This window comes from Sardina pilchardus, chromosome 4, assembly GCF_963854185.1.
Source record: "Sardina pilchardus chromosome 4, fSarPil1.1, whole genome shotgun sequence".
Lineage (NCBI taxonomy): Eukaryota > Metazoa > Chordata > Actinopteri > Clupeiformes > Clupeidae > Sardina > Sardina pilchardus.
This window is the reverse complement of record NC_084997.1, coordinates 37,077,055-37,095,229: the sequence shown is the minus strand read 5'-3', so window position 1 is coordinate 37,095,229 and position 18,175 is coordinate 37,077,055. Positions and strand designations below refer to the sequence as shown.

At 46.2% G+C, this 18,175-nt stretch overlaps 3 protein-coding genes across 3 annotated transcripts; 1 reads left to right on the top strand and 2 right to left on the bottom strand.

The window, feature by feature from the left end:
* The first annotated feature begins 1,374 nt into the window (after positions 1-1,374).
* On the top strand, positions 1,375-9,510 carry nepro (nucleolus and neural progenitor protein). Its single transcript, XM_062535237.1, has 9 exons — positions 1,375-1,480; positions 1,725-1,879; positions 2,058-2,146; positions 2,496-2,624; positions 3,816-3,893; positions 6,194-6,600; positions 7,051-7,112; positions 7,253-7,488; positions 8,624-9,510. Exons 1-9 carry the CDS (start codon positions 1,399-1,401, stop codon positions 9,048-9,050), a joined length of 1,665 nt encoding a protein of 554 aa, XP_062391221.1. The 5' UTR covers positions 1,375-1,398; the 3' UTR covers positions 9,051-9,510.
* A 239-nt stretch (positions 9,511-9,749) lies between these two features.
* LOC134079066 (toll-like receptor 13) lies at positions 9,750-14,525 on the bottom strand. The gene is made up of 2 exons (XM_062535236.1): positions 13,569-14,525; positions 9,750-10,457 (listed from the first exon to the last, which is right to left on the bottom strand). The coding sequence occupies exons 1-2, from the start codon at positions 14,523-14,525 to the stop codon at positions 9,750-9,752; spliced, it is 1,665 nt and encodes a 554-aa protein (XP_062391220.1).
* Positions 14,526-14,536: 11 nt separating this feature from the next.
* On the bottom strand, positions 14,537-17,442 carry LOC134079065 (uncharacterized). The gene is made up of 3 exons (XM_062535235.1): positions 17,275-17,442; positions 14,708-15,772; positions 14,537-14,541 (listed from the first exon to the last, which is right to left on the bottom strand). The coding sequence occupies exons 1-3, from the start codon at positions 17,393-17,395 to the stop codon at positions 14,537-14,539; spliced, it is 1,191 nt and encodes a 396-aa protein (XP_062391219.1). The 5' UTR covers positions 17,396-17,442.
* Positions 17,443-18,175: the final 733 nt, after the last annotated feature.

The window sequence follows — 18,175 nt, the reverse complement described above, 5'->3', positions numbered from 1 at the left end:
AATGAAATGAAAAGTCACTCATGTCCTTTCTGCTTTTCATAGGATGGGCCGTTTTCCCTGTAACATGCTAGCATTTAGCTCATGGATGCTCGCGACAATCGCGACCGATTACGACCGTCGTGAAGCTGAACCTTCTTTTAGGTGTATGGCCGTAAAGTGGTTCGCTTGTGTCACGTGACATGAAAACTTTGAAAGGGTTTTTAGGAATAACAACACATATTGAAAATTGTATTGGTCAGCTGATTGTCAAGTCAAGTTATCCTGCATCGCATGCATTAATGCAATTTCAGGAGAAAAAAGTATATAACGAGAAATGTGGTACTGGGGGGTTCAGCTCCATTGCTACCCATTCATTCATCACTTGCTCGCGATCGCCCTCTAGTTGCAGTACCATGCGGAAGTATTTCGCTAGTGGTCCTTCTCCCCTTATTAGACATTGGGTGTTTCTCAAAGTCAAGAGCTCGTCCTTGATAGAATGCTTTCTTTCAAGTCGAGTGCTAGAGAGACAAGGCTACACACCTTCCCAGTACCCTCTCCAGCCGTCAAGATCACATGCAATGGAACAGCCTAGCGGGTGTGGAAGTGCACGTCAATTGTGCACGGTTCCGGCTGCGCGCTTAATTAGAACCGTGGAAATTGTGCTGCTTTTACAGGAGTTCCGACAACTGCGGCTGCACTTTCCTCTAAATAAACTTTTTGGAGTAGCCTACAGTATTTCCACATTCAACTTGGTCTTCACATATCACAATCCGTAGTTTATAATTATGTTAGTGTCAATGGAAAGTTATACCGGTAATTGGCAACAGCAACGGTAATGTTAAACTTCTACAAAGTTCGTATTGGGCGAAGTTCTGAGATAAATTAATAACAAGTCTATCGCAACTTAATCATGCACATTGCCATATGCATTTATGATGAATATGCACAATAACTTGATATAAATGCCTGAGCAAATATACGATGGCATTAACAAAACACTTGATAAATCATATTTAGCCTACATTAACACGCACTGCTTCTTTGCATCTACTTTCCATCTCCCTCTCTCTCTTTTTTTTTAACCGCACCGTCAGAAAATGTCTAATTGTTCATACGCAAAGGATTGTGGGTTATTTCTTCAATCCGAGGATCCATCGATGCATCCTCCAAAATTCTCAGAACGAAGGACTCAGTACTTGCTAGAATTTGAAAGCATCCTTGACTTTGGAACAGTGCTTGACGAGATTTGATGACGTAACGTCCTTGAAAAAGTGGCTTGGAAGGAGCAATCCTTGACTTTGAGAAGCACCCATCCTCTGCTGTCGGTCTAAACGGGGCATGAGGCACGGAAATTACGTCACACATAGCAACACATTTGATTGGCTGCCACCTGGACTGGAGCCGCTGCTCTTAGCAGGCATGGCTGAGCCGTGGAATAAGATAAACATTCCCTTTCCAAGCGCCGTATCAGTGTACCGAATACCGTATTCCGAAGATACTGGTACGTGATAAACAAGACATGGCAACGGAATGCCTCCATTCACTAGAATGATTTTTGTTGGGAGCTTTCACAGTAGATTTAGGCTATGTTTTACTCGCGCAAGAGTGCAACCCACGTGTGTTAGTATTGCGAAAGTAGCCTGCATTTTGAGGAAGTAGCTTATGCTGAAATGGCACAAAATCAAATGTGTTATTCTGGTTTATGTGGCATTAATCATCATTTCTCATTTGTTGTCTATTCACAGACACTGTTTTGCAATGTGTGGTTGCGAAAAACGAAACTTTTCTAAAAATGTTCTGCAGCGAGGTCTTGCAGACGGAGATCCGTGTCCTGTACGATGTGCTGTACGTCATCAACAACAGTTTCAGGCGACACAAGCCGTTCCGCGCGCTCAAACAGGTAACATGGACAAATAAAGAGTATAATAGTACAATTGCTATTCAGATAAAGCTGGAATGATACGCAGCGAGAGTGTATGTTCTGTGTACATTACAAATTTAAGACATTCAAATCAAGATTTGCATTTCTTCTGGAATTTGCCATGATCAATTTTGGTTTGTCTGTGTGTGTGTCTTAGGTAGAGCAGTGTATAAATCGAGTGAAGGAAATGAAGTTGCAAGAGGCTGTGCAGGACCTTTGGGAGGCTTGTCCTAAGAAAGCTCAGAGGTAGGCCTATGCTCCCATTTCTCCTTCAAACGATACTGTGTGACTGGTATACTATTTACTTGCAGTAATGACACTGTGGCCGGTTTTGGATGTTAAATGCAGCTGAAACATATAGTCTCAGTCACGTAGCTGATTGGTTCGTAGATCATGTTTTGGCACAGTGCTGTCGACTGGAATTCTTTACACATGAGCACTTGTGTTCTGGACCTGAGTAAACCTCTTTAGATTGGACATCATTGTCATCCTGTGTGTGTTTGCATGTTTTAAGGTGTTGTGATGTGTTGTTCTGATGTGTGTTAATGTGTTGATTGTGTGTGTGTGTGTGTGTGTGTGTGTGTGTGTGTTGCAGGACCGTGGGACTGGAGTGTGGGGAGTGTGAGGTGCCCAGTCAGGCGATGCAGGAGTGGGTGTGTGTGAAGATGGTTGGTGGAGCCCAACTCCTTACTCGCCTCCTAGACCACTGCTCAAGGGCCTTCATGTATCCTTTACACACACACACATACACACACACACACACACACCAGCACCAGAGCCAGTTAGCCAGTTATGTGCCATCTCTACCATCCTGCTCTGATGGCACCAGAGCCTACCCAGTTAACCATTGGCGAGCAGCATAGTTTATCTTCTCCTGTCTCTTGATTTGTTTGTAATGGAGGCTGGCATTGTGTCATCTCTGTACACTGAAGCTTAAAACATGTGAATGAAGCAAACTAACCGCTTGAGTGACTCCACACCAAGTACTTCAAAATAATCTCACTAATCGTTTTTGAAGTCGAGCGGAGTAACTACCCACAAGCAAAAGGCTTTGAAACATCAACAGCTCAGTTTGCTTGCACACTGAAACCTTGCTAACATGCTAACAGGCTTCTATTGGAAATGTAATGTAGTTGTAATGTGAACTTTTCCTGTTTGTCTTTCAGTCCCTTAAAGCCCATGTATTATCACAATGAATTTTAATAACATTAAACATTTGGTATATTCTGTATATCCTAAATTTGGTAAATCCGATATTCCTGAGCCGTCAAAGGCGATTTTGAGGCAGCAGTAGCATTAAGCACATGCTGTCGCTAATTACAGGGAAACTATGCAGGTTTGGTGATTTCATCACCGGTTTAGCTTTCGCTTTTCATTTTCGCTCGTTCTACGCTTGCAGATTTCTCTGCAGCTTTAGCGTGTATATTTTAGAACACTCCTCAATCAGTCAGTCTGCCTATTGAGCATGATCGCGAGGCTGGAGAGTTCTCCTTAGGAGCTAACGTTAGCCCATGTTTAATACTGGTAAAATGCTGTCTTGAAAGCAGGGTTGTGAATCGAAGCATCCCAATAGTAACACGTTTAAAAACTATTACATATAAAGAGGGGAATATGCAATGAAGCGTTTCACTGGATAAACTTGATGGCAAAGGAATTCATCTGTTTGATCACTTCTGTTTGTCCATGAACTGGCAGTGTGAGGCTAGGAAATATGCAGTTACAGATATTGAGAGTACAAGGAAAATATAATATTGTTTTCAACTACCAGTTTAGGCCCTGACCCATGATATCCACCCCTTCAAGCCTTCATGTACCACACACGCACACGCACACACACACACACACACACACATACACACACTCTTACTCACACACTCTCTCATGCTACAGCCCTTGACTGACGTTTGTACTCCAGCCTGATTAGACGGCACCTGCAGACAGGAGACTTCCTCATCCTGAACCTCCTGCTCATCAGTATGCTCTCCAGACTATGGTCAGTCTTACACACACATTCATTCTCTCTCTCTCTCTCTCTCTCTCTCTCTCTCTTTCTTTCTTTCTTTCTTTCTTTCTTTCTTTCTTTCTTTCTTTCTTTCTTTCTTTCTTTCTTTCTTTCTCTCTCTCTCTCTCTCTTTCTCTCTCTCTCTCTCTCTCTCTCTCTCTCTCTCTCTCTCTCTCTCTCTCTCTCTCTCTCTCTCTCTCTCTCTCTCTCTCTCTCTTCCCAGCTTCCACCGTTGTGCCCTTGAGCAAGGCACTTAACCCCAAGTTGCATATCTCCAAGACATATGTAAGTCACTTTGGACAATAAGTGTCTGGAACTGGCCACATTTGAGTCCTCTAGGTTACTTATTTTGCCTTTGAAACACAACTGAGGCCTAGAGCCAGGGCTTGTGAAGCTGTAACTCAAATTTGATGATGAAATGAAAGATGATGATTGATGATGAGTTTGTGAAAGTTTGTGAATTTGATGATGAAATGAAAGATGAGTTATGGCATGGGGCATACCCATTCTGTTTGCTCAGTATCCTTTTGGAGACTCCAAAAGGACCTTTGGTTGCCCAAAACGCATACTGATAATAAAAGTCTTATTACGAAAGAACCCCTTTGGATAGAGGCCTCGTTTCACCCCACTGGATACAGAGAAGGGGTCCTGCCCTGGGCCATCTGATAACCCCCCAGGCTTATTCTGTGGGTATCCAATTCTATTGGCACGGATGGTCCCACATGCCCAAACGGTCTTGTTCAGTAGGTCATTGAACAAGGTGGTGCTTGTGTAGAAATAGTCTACGGAGCGCTTACACTCTGTTCTACGGAAGAGCAATAGGGCCACGGAGTAAAATATTTATTCTAAATCTCTGAGAAAAAATTTTCAAGAAAAAAAAGTCGAAAATTTAAAAAGTCGAAATTTTCGAGAAAAAAAGTCAAAAGTTTCGAGAAAAAAGTCAGAAATCTGTAGAAGGCGGTAAAGGTTATAATTGTGATTTTATAAAGAGAAATGCACAGTGACAAGTGGCGCAACGCTAGTGTGTTCATCTTACACTCAGGGGACCCGGGTTCGAGTCCTGATTATGATCCAGGATCTGCAGTCATCATGATGACTAATTCCCATGGCCACTTTTCAACAGCGATTTTTCGTTAATGGTTTTTAATAACAAACTATCTGAAATAAACAGATGAATAGACAAACATTTTGAAATAAAGACAAATAAGCAGTCCAACAGATTGTCACAAACGATCGGGCAGGCACATCTCCCCTCTTCCTGCCACTATTACGCGCGTGCGCAGAACAGATCACAGTCCCAGAATGGACTTGTCCTTGATGTCAAGCCTCGCCTTCCATGTCGCCTTCCCGCGGGCCGGAGCGAGCTGTACTTGAACGATATCCCTGCATCTGTCCGCATGCAGTTTATCGCATTGTCTATGTCCGACTGATTTCGCCTCCTACAGTCCAAGTTCACGACACCGCCTCTTCAAGGTCCGGATAGAAATCACAATAGGGCCTAGCCTACTGTAAATCTGTGCGAAACTGCAGACCTTTGCTAGTTAATTCAATCTCGAAATAAAATTTATCTAAGTTGTCCATTACAGCAGCACTATAACAGGAGACGAAGTTCCGCGTATAGCAGGAACTGAACCCCGGTCGAATGATTATTAAACGAAAGAGCTAGCGTTGCGCCACTTGACACTGAATACTCCATCGGACAATATCCCAAATTATGCCTTCTACAGATTTCTGATTTTTTTCTCGAAAATTTCGACTTTTTTTCTCAAAAACTTTGACTTTTTTTCTCAAAACTTTTGACTTCATTTCTCAAAACTTTTGACTTTTTACATTTTCGACTTTTTTTCTCGAAAATTTTGACTTTTTTTCTCAGAGATTTAGAATAAATATTTCACTCCGTGGCCCTATTGCTCTTCCGTACTGTTCCCTGATGCTGTGTGGAAACCAGCTCCGTAACAGAATCGTAGCTCAGACCCCTCCCTGCTCCAATCAGGGCCTTCCCCTCATAAACCAAGAAGTCCCATGTATAGCCATTCAACGAGTCAGCAGTGACAAAGAGTTTATTCCCCCACTTGCAGAGCTTGTCCTTCATATATTGTTTGATGCCAATCTGTGCTTTTGTGGCAACCATTCTTTCATCCACACTGATGTGTTGAAATGGATGTTGAAATGTGCCCGTGTCTCTGCCACAAGGGTGGCTTGTGGCTTGTTCTGTATAATGTATGTGTAATGTAACTGGCTGGGCTCCTGGAGCTGACCCGCTGTGCGCCCGTGTCTGTGCCCGTCCTCAGGGTGCTGTTCCGGGGGCTGCTGCGTGCCCTGGTGCCCCTGTACCAGCGCTGCCTGGAGCTCCTGCGGCTGGTGTCCAGCGCCCGGCCGCTGCCCTACCTGAGCGGGTGCACGCTGCCCGCCGAGCTGCCCGCCCTGCTGGGGCCCTCGGGCGCCGCCCTGCTGGAGACGGGCGCCGCCGGGGCGCGGGGCAGGAGGGGGGGCAGGGGGGGGGGCAGGAGGAGCGCCAGGGGCACGCTCCTCAGCCGCCTGTTTGGGCAGGAGGGGCGCGGCCCCGAGGAGGAGGAGGAGGAGGAGGAGGGCAAGAGGAAGAGGAAGGCGGGCGGCGTTAGCCAGGGCATGCTGAAGGCCACGCGTCTGACGGAGGACCTGGGCAGCATCGTACGCCAGAGGGGCCGCCACATCATGCGTATGGGCTGCTTTGGTTATTTATGTTTGTTTGTTTGTTTGGTTGATTGGTGTGCTAGTTTAGTAGCATGGGTATGGGCTTGTTTGTTTATTTTTGTTTGTTTGTTTGTTTATCTGTGCCTGTTGGTTGGTTGGTTGGTTGGTGTGCTAGTTTAGTAGCAGGAGTATGGGCTTGTTGGTTTGTTTGTTATGATTGAGATGTTTCTGTTTTCCTCATGACCTGTGTGCTTCTAGTATTGATAGATGATGAAATGCACATCAAGCCGTGGCTCTTTCATATTCACCACTCCCTTTGTGTGTGTGTGCTTGCTTGTCTGCCTGCCTGTGTGTGTGTGTGTGTGTGTGTGTGTGTGTGTGTGTGTGTGTGTGTGTGTGTGTGTGTGTGTGTGTGTGTGTGTGAGAGAGAATGTGTGTGTGCTCTCATGACACTAACTGCTTTGTTTCCTCCCAGGTGTGGGGGCAGAACTGGACATGAAAGCCCTACTAATGGGGAGCAGAGCGGCAAGCACACAGGTGTGTGAGCTCTACACACACACACACACACACACACATACACCCACTCACACACGCACACACACACACATACACACACACACACACATTGTATTTGCTGCAGAGGTTGTTTTTTGATCATCCACTTGATCTCCGTGCAGGTGGCTGCGTTGTCAAATCAGAGGCGTTCTTCCTGTCAAGATCCAGCTGTGATTGGCCAGAAGAGGAAGTTTGTGAAGTTGCTCGTCTCCGCGTCCTCTTTCAGTGACCTGGCTGTGACCCTACAGGAAGTGATTCAGTGGTGCAGAGACAGGAAGTTGTCACAGGAGAGGCGGAGTCTAGCGTTCATGTGTGTAGAGTGTCGCAGGATGGTCAGCATGGAGGCCGACGGCCAGAGGTACACAACATGACCTTTAACCTTTAACCTTACACTGTACTCAACACGACCTTTAACCTTTCATTGTACACGACATGACCTTTAACCTTTCATTGTACACAACATGACCTTTAACCTTGCACTGTACTCAACACGACCTTTAACCTTACACTGTACTAGACCTCACCTTTAACCTTACACTGTACGAGACCTCACCTTTAACCTTACACTGTACACTACATGACCTTTAACCTTACACTGTACACAACTTTAACCTTGCACTGTACTCAACATTTAACCTTACACTGTAGACGACATGACCTTTAACCTTACACTGTACTCAACACAACCTTTAACCTTGCACTGTACACATGACCTTTAACCTTTAACCTTGCACTGTATTCAACACGACCTTTAACCTTCAACTGTACACGACATGACCTTTAACCTTACACTATACTCAACAAGACCTTTAACCTTACACTGTACACGACACAACCTTTAACCTTCAACTGTACACGACATGACCTTTAACCTTTAACCTTGCACTGTACTCAACACAACCTTTAACCTTAAACTGTACTCAACACGACCTTTAACCTTACACTGTACACGACACAACCTTTAACCTTTAACCTTGCACTGTACTCAACACAACCTTTAACCTTACACTGTACTCAACACGACCTTTAACCTTACACTGTACACGACACAACCTTTAACCTTTAACCTTGCACTGTACTCAACACAACCTTTAACCTTACACTGTACTCAAAACAACCTTACTTACTTACTTACTTACTTACTTACAATCTTATGTACTCGACATATCCTTTTAACTTTACGCTGTACTCGACATGACCTTTAACCTTAAGCGGAGCCTGGTTCACCTTTTGCTGGACCTTTATAGTATAGGGAAGCACTACTACTGAGCCCCACACTACTCTGCCTGCTTTAATGCAGTTTACTTTCACAAGTAGTTTGCTGACTTTCCAACACTCTTACTCAACACTCTTGTTGGAAGGGCTGAATCAGAAGTCCAGGAGATCACCAGGTGCAATAAATGAATGTGGGTGTACAGTGTTGATAAAACTGACTGTGTTGCTGTGCGCGGGTGACTCATGACTTATGTGCTGATGTGCTTGTGTTTCTCCAGCGTGAGGAGAAGTCTGCAGCGGTTCCAGCGGACTCTGCGGCGCGGTCTGCTGCACGGCAGGTGGCGTGCTCCTCGACGCGGTCGTTCGCTCAGAACACTCTGGAGGCAACGCCTGGGCTGCAGGGCCTCCTCTAGAACTGCTCATAGAACTCTCCGGAGCCATTCCGGAACTCGCACACAAAGGAGCAGAACATGTCAAGCTGGTTCTAGAACAGTGAGGACTCTGTTGCCACAGCAACCTGTTGACCCAGGCAGTGTGCCGCTCCCACAGGACTCCTCAGAGGAGGAGGTAACAGGAAGTGATGTCATAAGCACTGCTGCTGTTGGTGCTGGCGGAAATGGAAAGTGTGCAAAGACCGTCCCACAGGAACCCACCAATGCAAATGAAGATGACATTGATGACATATTCGCGTCCATAGGTTTCTAACTGTGTGTGTGTGTGTGTGTGTGTGTGTGCGTGCACGAGCTTCATTTCCGAGCCTTGGCATCCTAAGGCTGGCTCCATAAAATAAGTCACTTTTATTTATATAGCACAGTTTTCTATAGAGAACTCACAAAACATTCATTAATTAATGTGTACTGATGGTGCTCAGCAGTCAACTTTCTATGAACGTGAATCTCCAAAGATCTCTGAAGATGTCCAGAGCTAATAACTATAGTTTCGTGCTGTTGTTCTACCAGTTACTGTGACTGCATAGAAATGACACCAGACAAATGGCTTTGAGGAAACAAATAGAGATACATATCTCTATATATTTTTTTTGTTTGGTGGCAGTGAAATCAGAATGTTCACTATGATATTCAGGAGATGTGCCATCTATGTTGTTTACCTTGGTTTTGGTGAATGTATGATTTGTGCAAATGAATAAAGCAGGTTACATTTTGTACATTTTGTGGTATGATCTTATTTCTAAAGCCAATGGGTGCCTCTCATCATGCCTCCTCGATCCTCGATGCTCGATCCTCGAGGGGCGTTCCCACTGATCTATAACTAACACTGGATAGACTATCCCATTGTTTCCCCCCCATCATTCTTTATGTAGATCAGTGAGGATCGAGGCATCGAGGAGCGAGGGAGGACGTATAAACGCTGCATGAAACGCACCCAATGTGTCCTCTCGCTCACTCACTCACTCGCAGGGGCCAGTTTGGCCCACAGCCTTTCCCAGAATGCCTCTTGCTGGGCGGGGTCCTGTGGCCAGTCGATGTAGGTCCTGGTCTTGACCAGGCGTGCCAGCCTGTGGTGGGCGGTCAGCAGGCGCGAAGGGATCTTCTCCAGGAAGAGCAGGACGAGCACGTCCCTGTGCTCCACCTGCAGCCGGTAGGTGGCCAGACGCAGCTCCAGCGAGCACCAGTTGCTGCGCAGGAAGTGGCGGCTGAGCAGGCACAGGGTGCGGCGGCTGCGGTACAGGCTGTCGGTGATGTTCTCCACCACGTCCTTCCCCAGCTGGAAGTCCCTGCTGTGCAGGCAGAGGCGCAGGAAGGGGGGGCCCCTCCGCTCCAGCCCCGGCAGCAGCTGCTCCACCACCCAGCGCTCGTCGCGCCCGCTGTACGACACGAACGCGTCGTACTGGTAGGAAGGCACCCCACGCCCCAGCTCGCTCGCCCAGCCGCCGAGGATGTAGTAGAGGGACCGGAGGTAGGGCCCGGCCCTGCGGTACAGCAGGGGCACCAGCAGCAGCAGCGCCACGGCCAGAGACGAGCAGGTGAAGAAGAAGCAGCCCACGGCCGAGAAGCACTCGCGCTCGGCGTAGCGCAGGAAGATGGGGCTGTCGGTGTCGTCCCGCAGGCAGCGCAGGTCCTCCAGCGCCGGACGGCTCACACACACCTCCACCTGCCACGGCAAGTCAAGGTTATTTAGTGTGAGTGAATGTGGGATGTGTGTGTGTGTGTGTGTGTGTGCGTTAAGTCAAGTCAAGTTTATTCATACACAGAGGTCATTCAATGTGCTTTACATAAACAAAACCAAACAGTAATAGCAGATAAAGGCATAGATGGGCAAAGAGCAATTCAAAAAAGATCATAATAAAACAGAAAAAGAAAGCACATGTAGCACCCCTGTATGGTTTTACTTGTAGTGTTACAGTTAATACAGTGTTAAGAATATATATATTAGATACATTAACAATAGATATTTAATATGTAATACTTACCAGTGATTTACCTATATGTGCTGTGTAATACTTACCAGTAATTTCCTTCTATGTGCTGTGTATGATACATTAACATGGTCACAAATATTTCAATGGGGACTTTTACTTTGACGGGTGCTCTTGTGTATGGGTTCACGAGCTACGGTAGAGTTCTAGAGAGACGTTAGAGCCTGCATTTCTGAAGAGACGGGAATCGTCGATAGAGAGTATATGAGTTTAGATATGTAGGAAGCTTTTTGATATTAATGATTGTGTAGATATTGTATATAGGTCTCCGTTTGACTAAAAGTTATTTTGAAAGTGTCTTTGGACGTTTTCCTCTTTTAAAGAGGATAGGGTTTTATTTTACACGGGAGTTAAGTAGCAGCTAACGTCAGCTATGAACATTCAACTTCTCCGCTAGCAGCTAGCTGTATGCTAACGCTTTACATTGCTACTACCTGGATCGCACACCATCGCGAGGGAGTGGATTTCAGTAAAGTAGACTGGATTGAAGGAGAGACGACGGGGAGGGACATCGTCCAGAGTCAGACCTTCATTCGTTTGGAGTTGTTGATGAGGAGGAGGCGGCGATTTGGGCAGGCTAATGCTAGCTTTTCCTACTGGCGCTACCTGAATTACTGTCCACTATCAACGGCTACGTGAGTAGGAGAACCTTTCGTTTGCTACGAGCTCCAACACGCGCGCCAACGAATGGGTACCTCAGACTTTCTGTGAATGTGTTTACACCCGGGTGTTTATTTTTCTTTTTACTGTTATGTCATGTGTATGTGAGATTACAGTGACAGTTATTTGAGTGTTGGGTACAGGCGCGTAGGAACTTAGTAAGCATTGGGGGGGACAAGAATGAGGTCCGTTGCGCGCGCAAAGCGCGCGCCGAATTTTTTTTATATTAATAAATAAAGGGGGCGAATTATAAGTAACATAAGAGATAAAAAAAAACCCTATTGCTGAAGTTTTAATGGCCCTCTGTAAGATGCTGCTTGTAGCCTATTTCAGTCTTTTTCTTAACCTATTTTTGGAACTGGGAAGAACATCTGCACATAGGCTATTCAGAACACATTTCTTCCCTGAAAACGCACACAGCTTGTCTGACAACTTAAACTGACTCCCCCAATGCTTCCCTTTACATGGTTGCATAAACGTTGCTTAAATGAAAATATGTTTCTTCTTCTTGACTTTTCATATGCCATCTAAGTAAATTGTATGTCAGCTGATAGATGGATGCGCGTTTTGGGCACAATGAATGGGTTTGCCCTTAGTTTAACGAACGCGAAAGCTGAGATTGCCTTGCGCATCAGTGTTGGAACGATACTCAACAAACTGTGAGATAAACATTGTTTTTCGTGTCTGGGAGATCTCGTTGTCGTTTTTGACTGTCGGCTTCTTATGTTTATTGTTTGGACGTATGGACACTGAACTTTGAGTGGGTGTTTGTTTGTGCATTATGAAGCTTTGTGTTAATTAGTATGTGTCGGGCCTTCACCTCAGCGCGTAAGTTGCGCGCTAGGTGGCCACGAACGAACTCATTGCTTAATTTGTGACAAAATACAGTGAGTAGCCTATTCATCTTTCATTTGTGTTTTTTCATTTGTTATATTATTGCATGTTTGACGTAGTTTGTAAACAGGCATTCTGCCCGTTTATCTTAAGTCAACCGAGGCCTTCGGTTGCTCATATCCGCCCGTAACCTATGTAGTATACGTCGTGACAGTGTGTAGATTATAATAAGAGGCAAATTGTTACACATTTAATTAAATGTTAACATTTAATTAATTAAAAGCATAGCCTATAATAGGATGAACAAAGTGTATGGACTTGCTAAATCCAGGTAACCAGATAATTAGGCTATGTGCCACGTCAAGTGATAAGCCTACATTTAAAAGCAACTTATTTAGGCTATCGTAGACTACTGTATTCGCCCACAATAGGCTATCCTCTTAACTATTTCGAAAAGAATGAAAGAAGGCCGTAAACTAAATATTTGGACTGAGAGAGTAGCCTACATTAGCTTTCAGACACAAGGTGAGGAAGTGCCCCATGCTGCATTATTGAGACGGGCTTCGTTTCGGGAAACATTCTTAAAACACAATGTGAAAGACCTCCGATGCGCACCGATAGCTATAGTTATGGGGCCGTAACTCAGGAGGATATAATTGAGCTAAGTAATCAACAACATCTGTACTTTGCAGCGTTTTTCTTTCGGGAGGGGGTCCAACATTGGGGGTGTCCCGACCCCCCCGACCCCCGTGGTTCCTACGCGCCTGGTTGGGTAAAATAAATGTCATCATTGGCATTTAATATAACCTCTGTCTGTGGGTGTTCTCTTGACTGTGCTCATTTGGCTTTTGGGGCCGTATGCTAACATTTACAGGTAAAACATTAATGGGGTGTTGTTGAGTGATGTATGGTGTCATCTACCATTCAGTTAATAAGCTAATGATAATTATTTAATGTCTGACCTTCAGTATTCAGAGATCAATTCTTTGAGGTTAACTCAAAGTGGGGGCTCACACTGTTTATAAAAGATCAAGGGAGGTGTAATAATACAGCATTTTATAATAGCCATTTCCATAGGCTATCCCTGGCCTTTTAGACACCCTAGGTGAGAAAACCCTTAGACATATCCTGCCTGGTGCATCCCATGTAAGTGCCTCCCTGTGTATGTGTGTATTGCTTAGGCCTGTCAGTAGGTTGCCATACATTTGACTTAAAGAGTCTGTTTAGTGGGAGTGTTACACATAAATCAAGGTGATATTGTTTAAAAATAAGAATAAGTAGCAACAGTTCACCTGCTCTGACCCGCGTGCCCAGTCGGCCAGCCAGGCGTTGTCACAGCGACAGTAGAGCTGCAGGTTCTGCAGCAGCAGGTAGCGCAGGCTGGGCAGCGCCTGGACGAAGCCCACCGACACGTCCACCGCACCCTCGGCCTTGAGCAGCAGGCCGGTGAGGTGGCGCAGGTCGCGGGCAAGGCTGGCGCCCAGGTAGCCGAGGCTGCAGTTGAACAGGACGAGGGTGCGGAGGCTGGTGAGGTTGTGCAGGAGGCTGCCCAGACCCGGCTGCTGGACGAGGTCCAGGTTCTGCAGACGCAGCCGGCGCAGACGGGTCAGTGCGTTCAGGCTGGACAGGTCCGCCTGGTGCGGAGGGAAGTCCGACAGGAACTCGAACGTCTCCAGATTCCTCATGTGCTCCCCGATAAACTCCGATCCGCAGCGCACCGCTCTGCCCGCCACGAGGAACGCGGTGATCGACCTGAACAACGGCACGTGACAGTCCGTGATGGTCACACTGCTGCTGACCAGGCGAAGGGTCAAAGGTCGTCGCGTGGTGCTGACCCCACCAGCGGCTAGGCTCATCGGCCCCGGGCCCATGAAGACCGTCAGGCTGCTCAGATTAACGGGAATGCTGCTGAACATGTGGGTCAAGTTCAGTTTGCTGACAGTTATCCGCGTGAGTGGGCAGCCCAGGGTCCTCAGGACCAACTCCTCGAGGTTGACCAACGGCTTGAACGACTTCTCTGCGATATTCAGGAGTGGGTTTTCGCTCAGGTATAGAGTCTCCAGCGCCGTGAGTCCACTGAAGGTGTGCTCACGGATCACGGAGATGTTGTTGAAGGAAAGTTGCAGGCGCCTCAGACACCCCAAACGTTCAAACGAACGGTCCTCGATGTCCGAGATCCCATTGGCCACTAATTCCAGATCGGTCAGGTTCGACAAACAGCTCAGCTGGTGTCTGCGTATGAAGCCCATGAAGCTGAACTTCAGGCTGACCGTGGTCAACCAAGGGACATACGGTATAGGAGACAAGCAGATCGTATTTATGGTCTGTCCCTCCACTGCCAAGTAACTAAGGTGTGTAAAATTATAGAAACTTTTTATGCTTAAAGGCAAGCCTGAGTTTGATAGAAAGGATAATCCTTCCAATGACTTACACTGGTCAGGGTCGAACTCAGAAAAGTCGATGTTATTGTAATGCAAATCGACGCGTTTGATGGAGAATGCTGACACCACGGCACATATCTCCTGCATGGAGAGGTCAGGCTGCCCGTAGTCTAAGAGGTCTATTTTACGGATGGCCGTCTTGTTGAGTTGCTCCTGTAGCTGTTCGTTCATTTTCAGAGACAGGTAGGTGAGCTCTGGGAAGCAGCTCAGTGCTCCATGCTCTACAGTGGTCACCATGCCAACGGTGAGCCGCACGGCCGGGTGATTGGCTGAGGTGGTGAAGCCCCCTCTCTGATTGGCTGAGGTGGTGAAATCCTCTCTCTGATTGGCTGAGGTGGGGAAGTCTCCTCTCTGATTGGCTGAGGTGGTGAAGTCCCTTCTCTCCGACGCCCCGTTCCACGAGCAGTTGTGCCGCGTCAGCTCCTGCACCAGCGGCGCCGCTAGGGTCAGCTCCGTGAGAGAGGTCAGCAGAGGGGTCACCCTGCAGATGACCTCCGCGAGGTCGTCGTCACACGTGGCGTTGACGAACAGGCCGCGCAGCCGCGGCAGACGTGCGGCGAAGACGTGCGGCGGGAGCTTGCGCAGGCTGTAGCCGTGCAGGTGGAGGGCGCGGAGGCGGGGCAGGTCCAGCAGGGCGGCGGGCACCACGGCGGACTCGCAGCAGTCCAGCGGCACGTACAGGTGGCGCAGGGTCAGCGTGCGCAGCTCGGCCAGGCCGCGGAACGAGCCGTTGAGCACGCGCGAGAAGCAGCCGGCCACGTGGAGGTGGCGCAGGCGGCGCAGCGCCGAGAAGGAGGCGACGGGCAGCGGGCTGTGGACGCGCTTGGCCCGGTCCACGTCCACGCACAGCGTCCGCAGCTCGCCCGGCAACCCACGCAGGTCCCGCCGGAGGTCCGTCACGCCGGAGCAGGAGGCCGCGTGCCGCACGCCCGGGCAGTTGGTGTCGGACGGCCAGTCGGACGCGTCGTCGTAGACCACGCACTTGTGGGCGAGCCAGCCAGGAGCGCACAGCGGCCACACCAGCAGCAGCCAGAGGGAACCCACACACACCATCACTGAGGCAGGAGAGAGGAGAGATGGATGGATGGATAGATGGATAGATGGATAGATAGATAGATAGATAGATGGAGAAATGGATAGATGGATGAATGGATGGATGGATGTACTGACTGATGTGTGTCTGGAATGCTTGGTACAGCACTATATAATGAGGTAGGAGCAGAACTGTGTTTATCGGTGTTAAACTAGTTGGGTACCCCCATAATGCTAATTGGGTAAGCCATAGGGTTAATTGGGTACCCCATAAATGGACAATTAAAAATTGAATTCCTCCATCGTTAAATGTGCTGCTAAACTCACAGAAAGCCTGGAAACCTTGTTAACTGTCTCAGTCCCAGAAATAACTTTAAACCTTTTAACTAAAGATTTATCTCATACTCATACCCCCGTTAAATAACGATTTATCTCTCAGTCCCAGATATAACTTCATACCCTGTTAACTAAAATGTATCTCTCAGTTCCAGACATAACTTTAAACCCTGTTAACTAGAGATTTATCCATCAGTCCCAGATATAACTTTATACCCCTTTAACTAATGATTTATCTATCAGTCCCAAGTATAACGTCATACCCCCTGAACTAAAGATTTAGCTCTCAGTCCCAGATATAACTTCATATCTCGTTAACTAATGATTTATCTCTCAGTCCCAGATATAACTTCATACCCCGTTAACTAAAGATAACTTTAAACCCTGTTAACTAAAGATAACTTTAAACCCCGTTAAACTAAAGATAACTTTAAACCCTGTTAACTAAAGATTTATCTTGTTCGCTCTATAGCTCTCTATCTCTGGTGGTGTGTGTACTCTGTGGACAGTTGGAAAAGGACGATGATAAATAATGTTTTCCCTTTTTAAGTGCAGAGAGGAACCTGACATTTCTGCATGAGTACCTCGAGCTGGTGGTGGGGTGCATTCTATGAACAGGAAGTTCTCATTTGGTTAAAGGTTTTTATAATTAGCCTATCGAAGGGTTACACTGAAGTCACTTTAGACAAGACATTAACTGCTTACACAGAACACCTTTATATGATGCATCTCAGATATACACAATTTACCATAATGAAACTGACCTCTCTAACTTGTCATAATGACTTAACCTGTCAACAAAATCTCACCGTAAATAATAATAAGATAAAGCTAAATGCAAATTTTCAGTTTCAGTCAAAAACACTTTTTGCTAAATATTAAGTTTGAGACGATCAGGCACCGAACCCTTATAGGTATGTTCTTTTTTTTTTTTAATCCATTTCCCAGTCAAAATGCAGTCGAGTGTTGTACATTTTGTTTGCACAATTTTTGTTTTGAAAGGTTTTGAGGTTGGAAGTTTTAAAAACAAGCATCAGCCAGCATCTACCATATTAGCATAGCCTTAGCTTGATGGAATTGTTCACGACGCATAATCAAAATAAGTTGATATGCTACAGAATTGAAAAGATAACTAAAGTCTAAACACTTGCTGTGTATTCAGATAAATTGTTCAAGAAAAAGCATTTACCGGTCGAGGTGCAGGGAGAGAGATTGAGATTGTAGCAAAGTTCACCTCTTGCCACTGCTTGCTCTCCGAACAGAGTCTCCACATTAAGAGGTGATTTTACTCTCCGAATCAGTCTCCACATTAAGAGGTGGTTTTACTCTCCGAACAGTCTCCACATTAAGAGGTGGTTTCACTTCCCCTGTCTGTCTCTCTGGCCCAGCAGCACCTCTTTAAATAAGGGTCCCGTCTCTATGGGATTTGGCCACACACTTTAAATAAGGACCTTATAGATAGATAGGTATGTGTATGGTGGCCCAGTTGCTGGGATTTGACCTGCACTTTGAGTAATAAATTGCATTTAAATTATAGGTATGTGTATGGCACACTGCACTGACTACTGTCCTTCCTGTTTGCACACACACACACCTCAGCATTTATCAGTTGAGACAGATGTCAGGTTTCACACCACATCTCCACCGCCAGCGCACTCGTCCACACAGGGTCAATCCCCTACACATCAAAGGAATCTGTTGCTACCTCCGCCAAGGTTGTTATGTTTTCATCAGGGTTTGTTTGTTTGTCTGTCTGTTTGTTTGTTTGCAAGATAACTCAAAAAGTTATGGATGGATTTCGATGAAATTTTCAGGGAAAGGAGAAACTATTACATTTTGGGAGTGATCCGTATCACTGTCTGGATCCAGGAGGCGGTTATGTTTTCGCTTGGTGGAGGTCTGCGCTCTCTGAGTACTTAAATAGTTTTTGGGTGTTAGGTTGTTGTTCTCTCAAGATGCACATTTCAACACTCTTATTAATATTTGATTTACTATAAACTTTTACTATAAAATTTTTTGTTAAATCTGTATGGGTTTAGTTTGTCTTGTGTCAATATTGTGTGTACACATTTCAATTGATATGGTGAATG

What these genes read in the sequence shown, in the direction of transcription:
- LOC134079065 (XM_062535235.1), bottom strand. Translation starts at nt 17,395, where the DNA reads ATGTGGAGACTGATTCGGAGAGTAAAATCACCTCTTAATGTGGAGACT. An exon ending in CTCTCCCTGCACCTCGACCG is followed by an intron (nt 15,773 to 17,274) that starts GTAAATGCTTTT and finishes CTCCTGCCTCAG; the next exon opens with TGATGGTGTGTGTGGGTTCC.
- LOC134079066 (XM_062535236.1), bottom strand. Translation starts at nt 14,525, where the DNA reads ATGGGCTTCATACGCAGACACCAGCTGAGCTGTTTGTCGAACCTGACC. An exon ending in GGGCACGCGGGTCAGAGCAG is followed by an intron (nt 10,458 to 13,568) that starts GTGAACTGTTGC and finishes TTGCCGTGGCAG; the next exon opens with GTGGAGGTGTGTGTGAGCCG.
- nepro (XM_062535237.1), top strand. Translation starts at nt 1,399, where the DNA reads ATGGCTGAGCCGTGGAATAAGATAAACATTCCCTTTCCAAGCGCCGTA. An exon ending in GAGGGGCCGCCACATCATGC is followed by an intron (nt 6,601 to 7,050) that starts GTATGGGCTGCT and finishes GTTTCCTCCCAG; the next exon opens with GTGTGGGGGCAGAACTGGAC. An exon ending in GCAGAGCGGCAAGCACACAG is followed by an intron (nt 7,113 to 7,252) that starts GTGTGTGAGCTC and finishes ATCTCCGTGCAG; the next exon opens with GTGGCTGCGTTGTCAAATCA.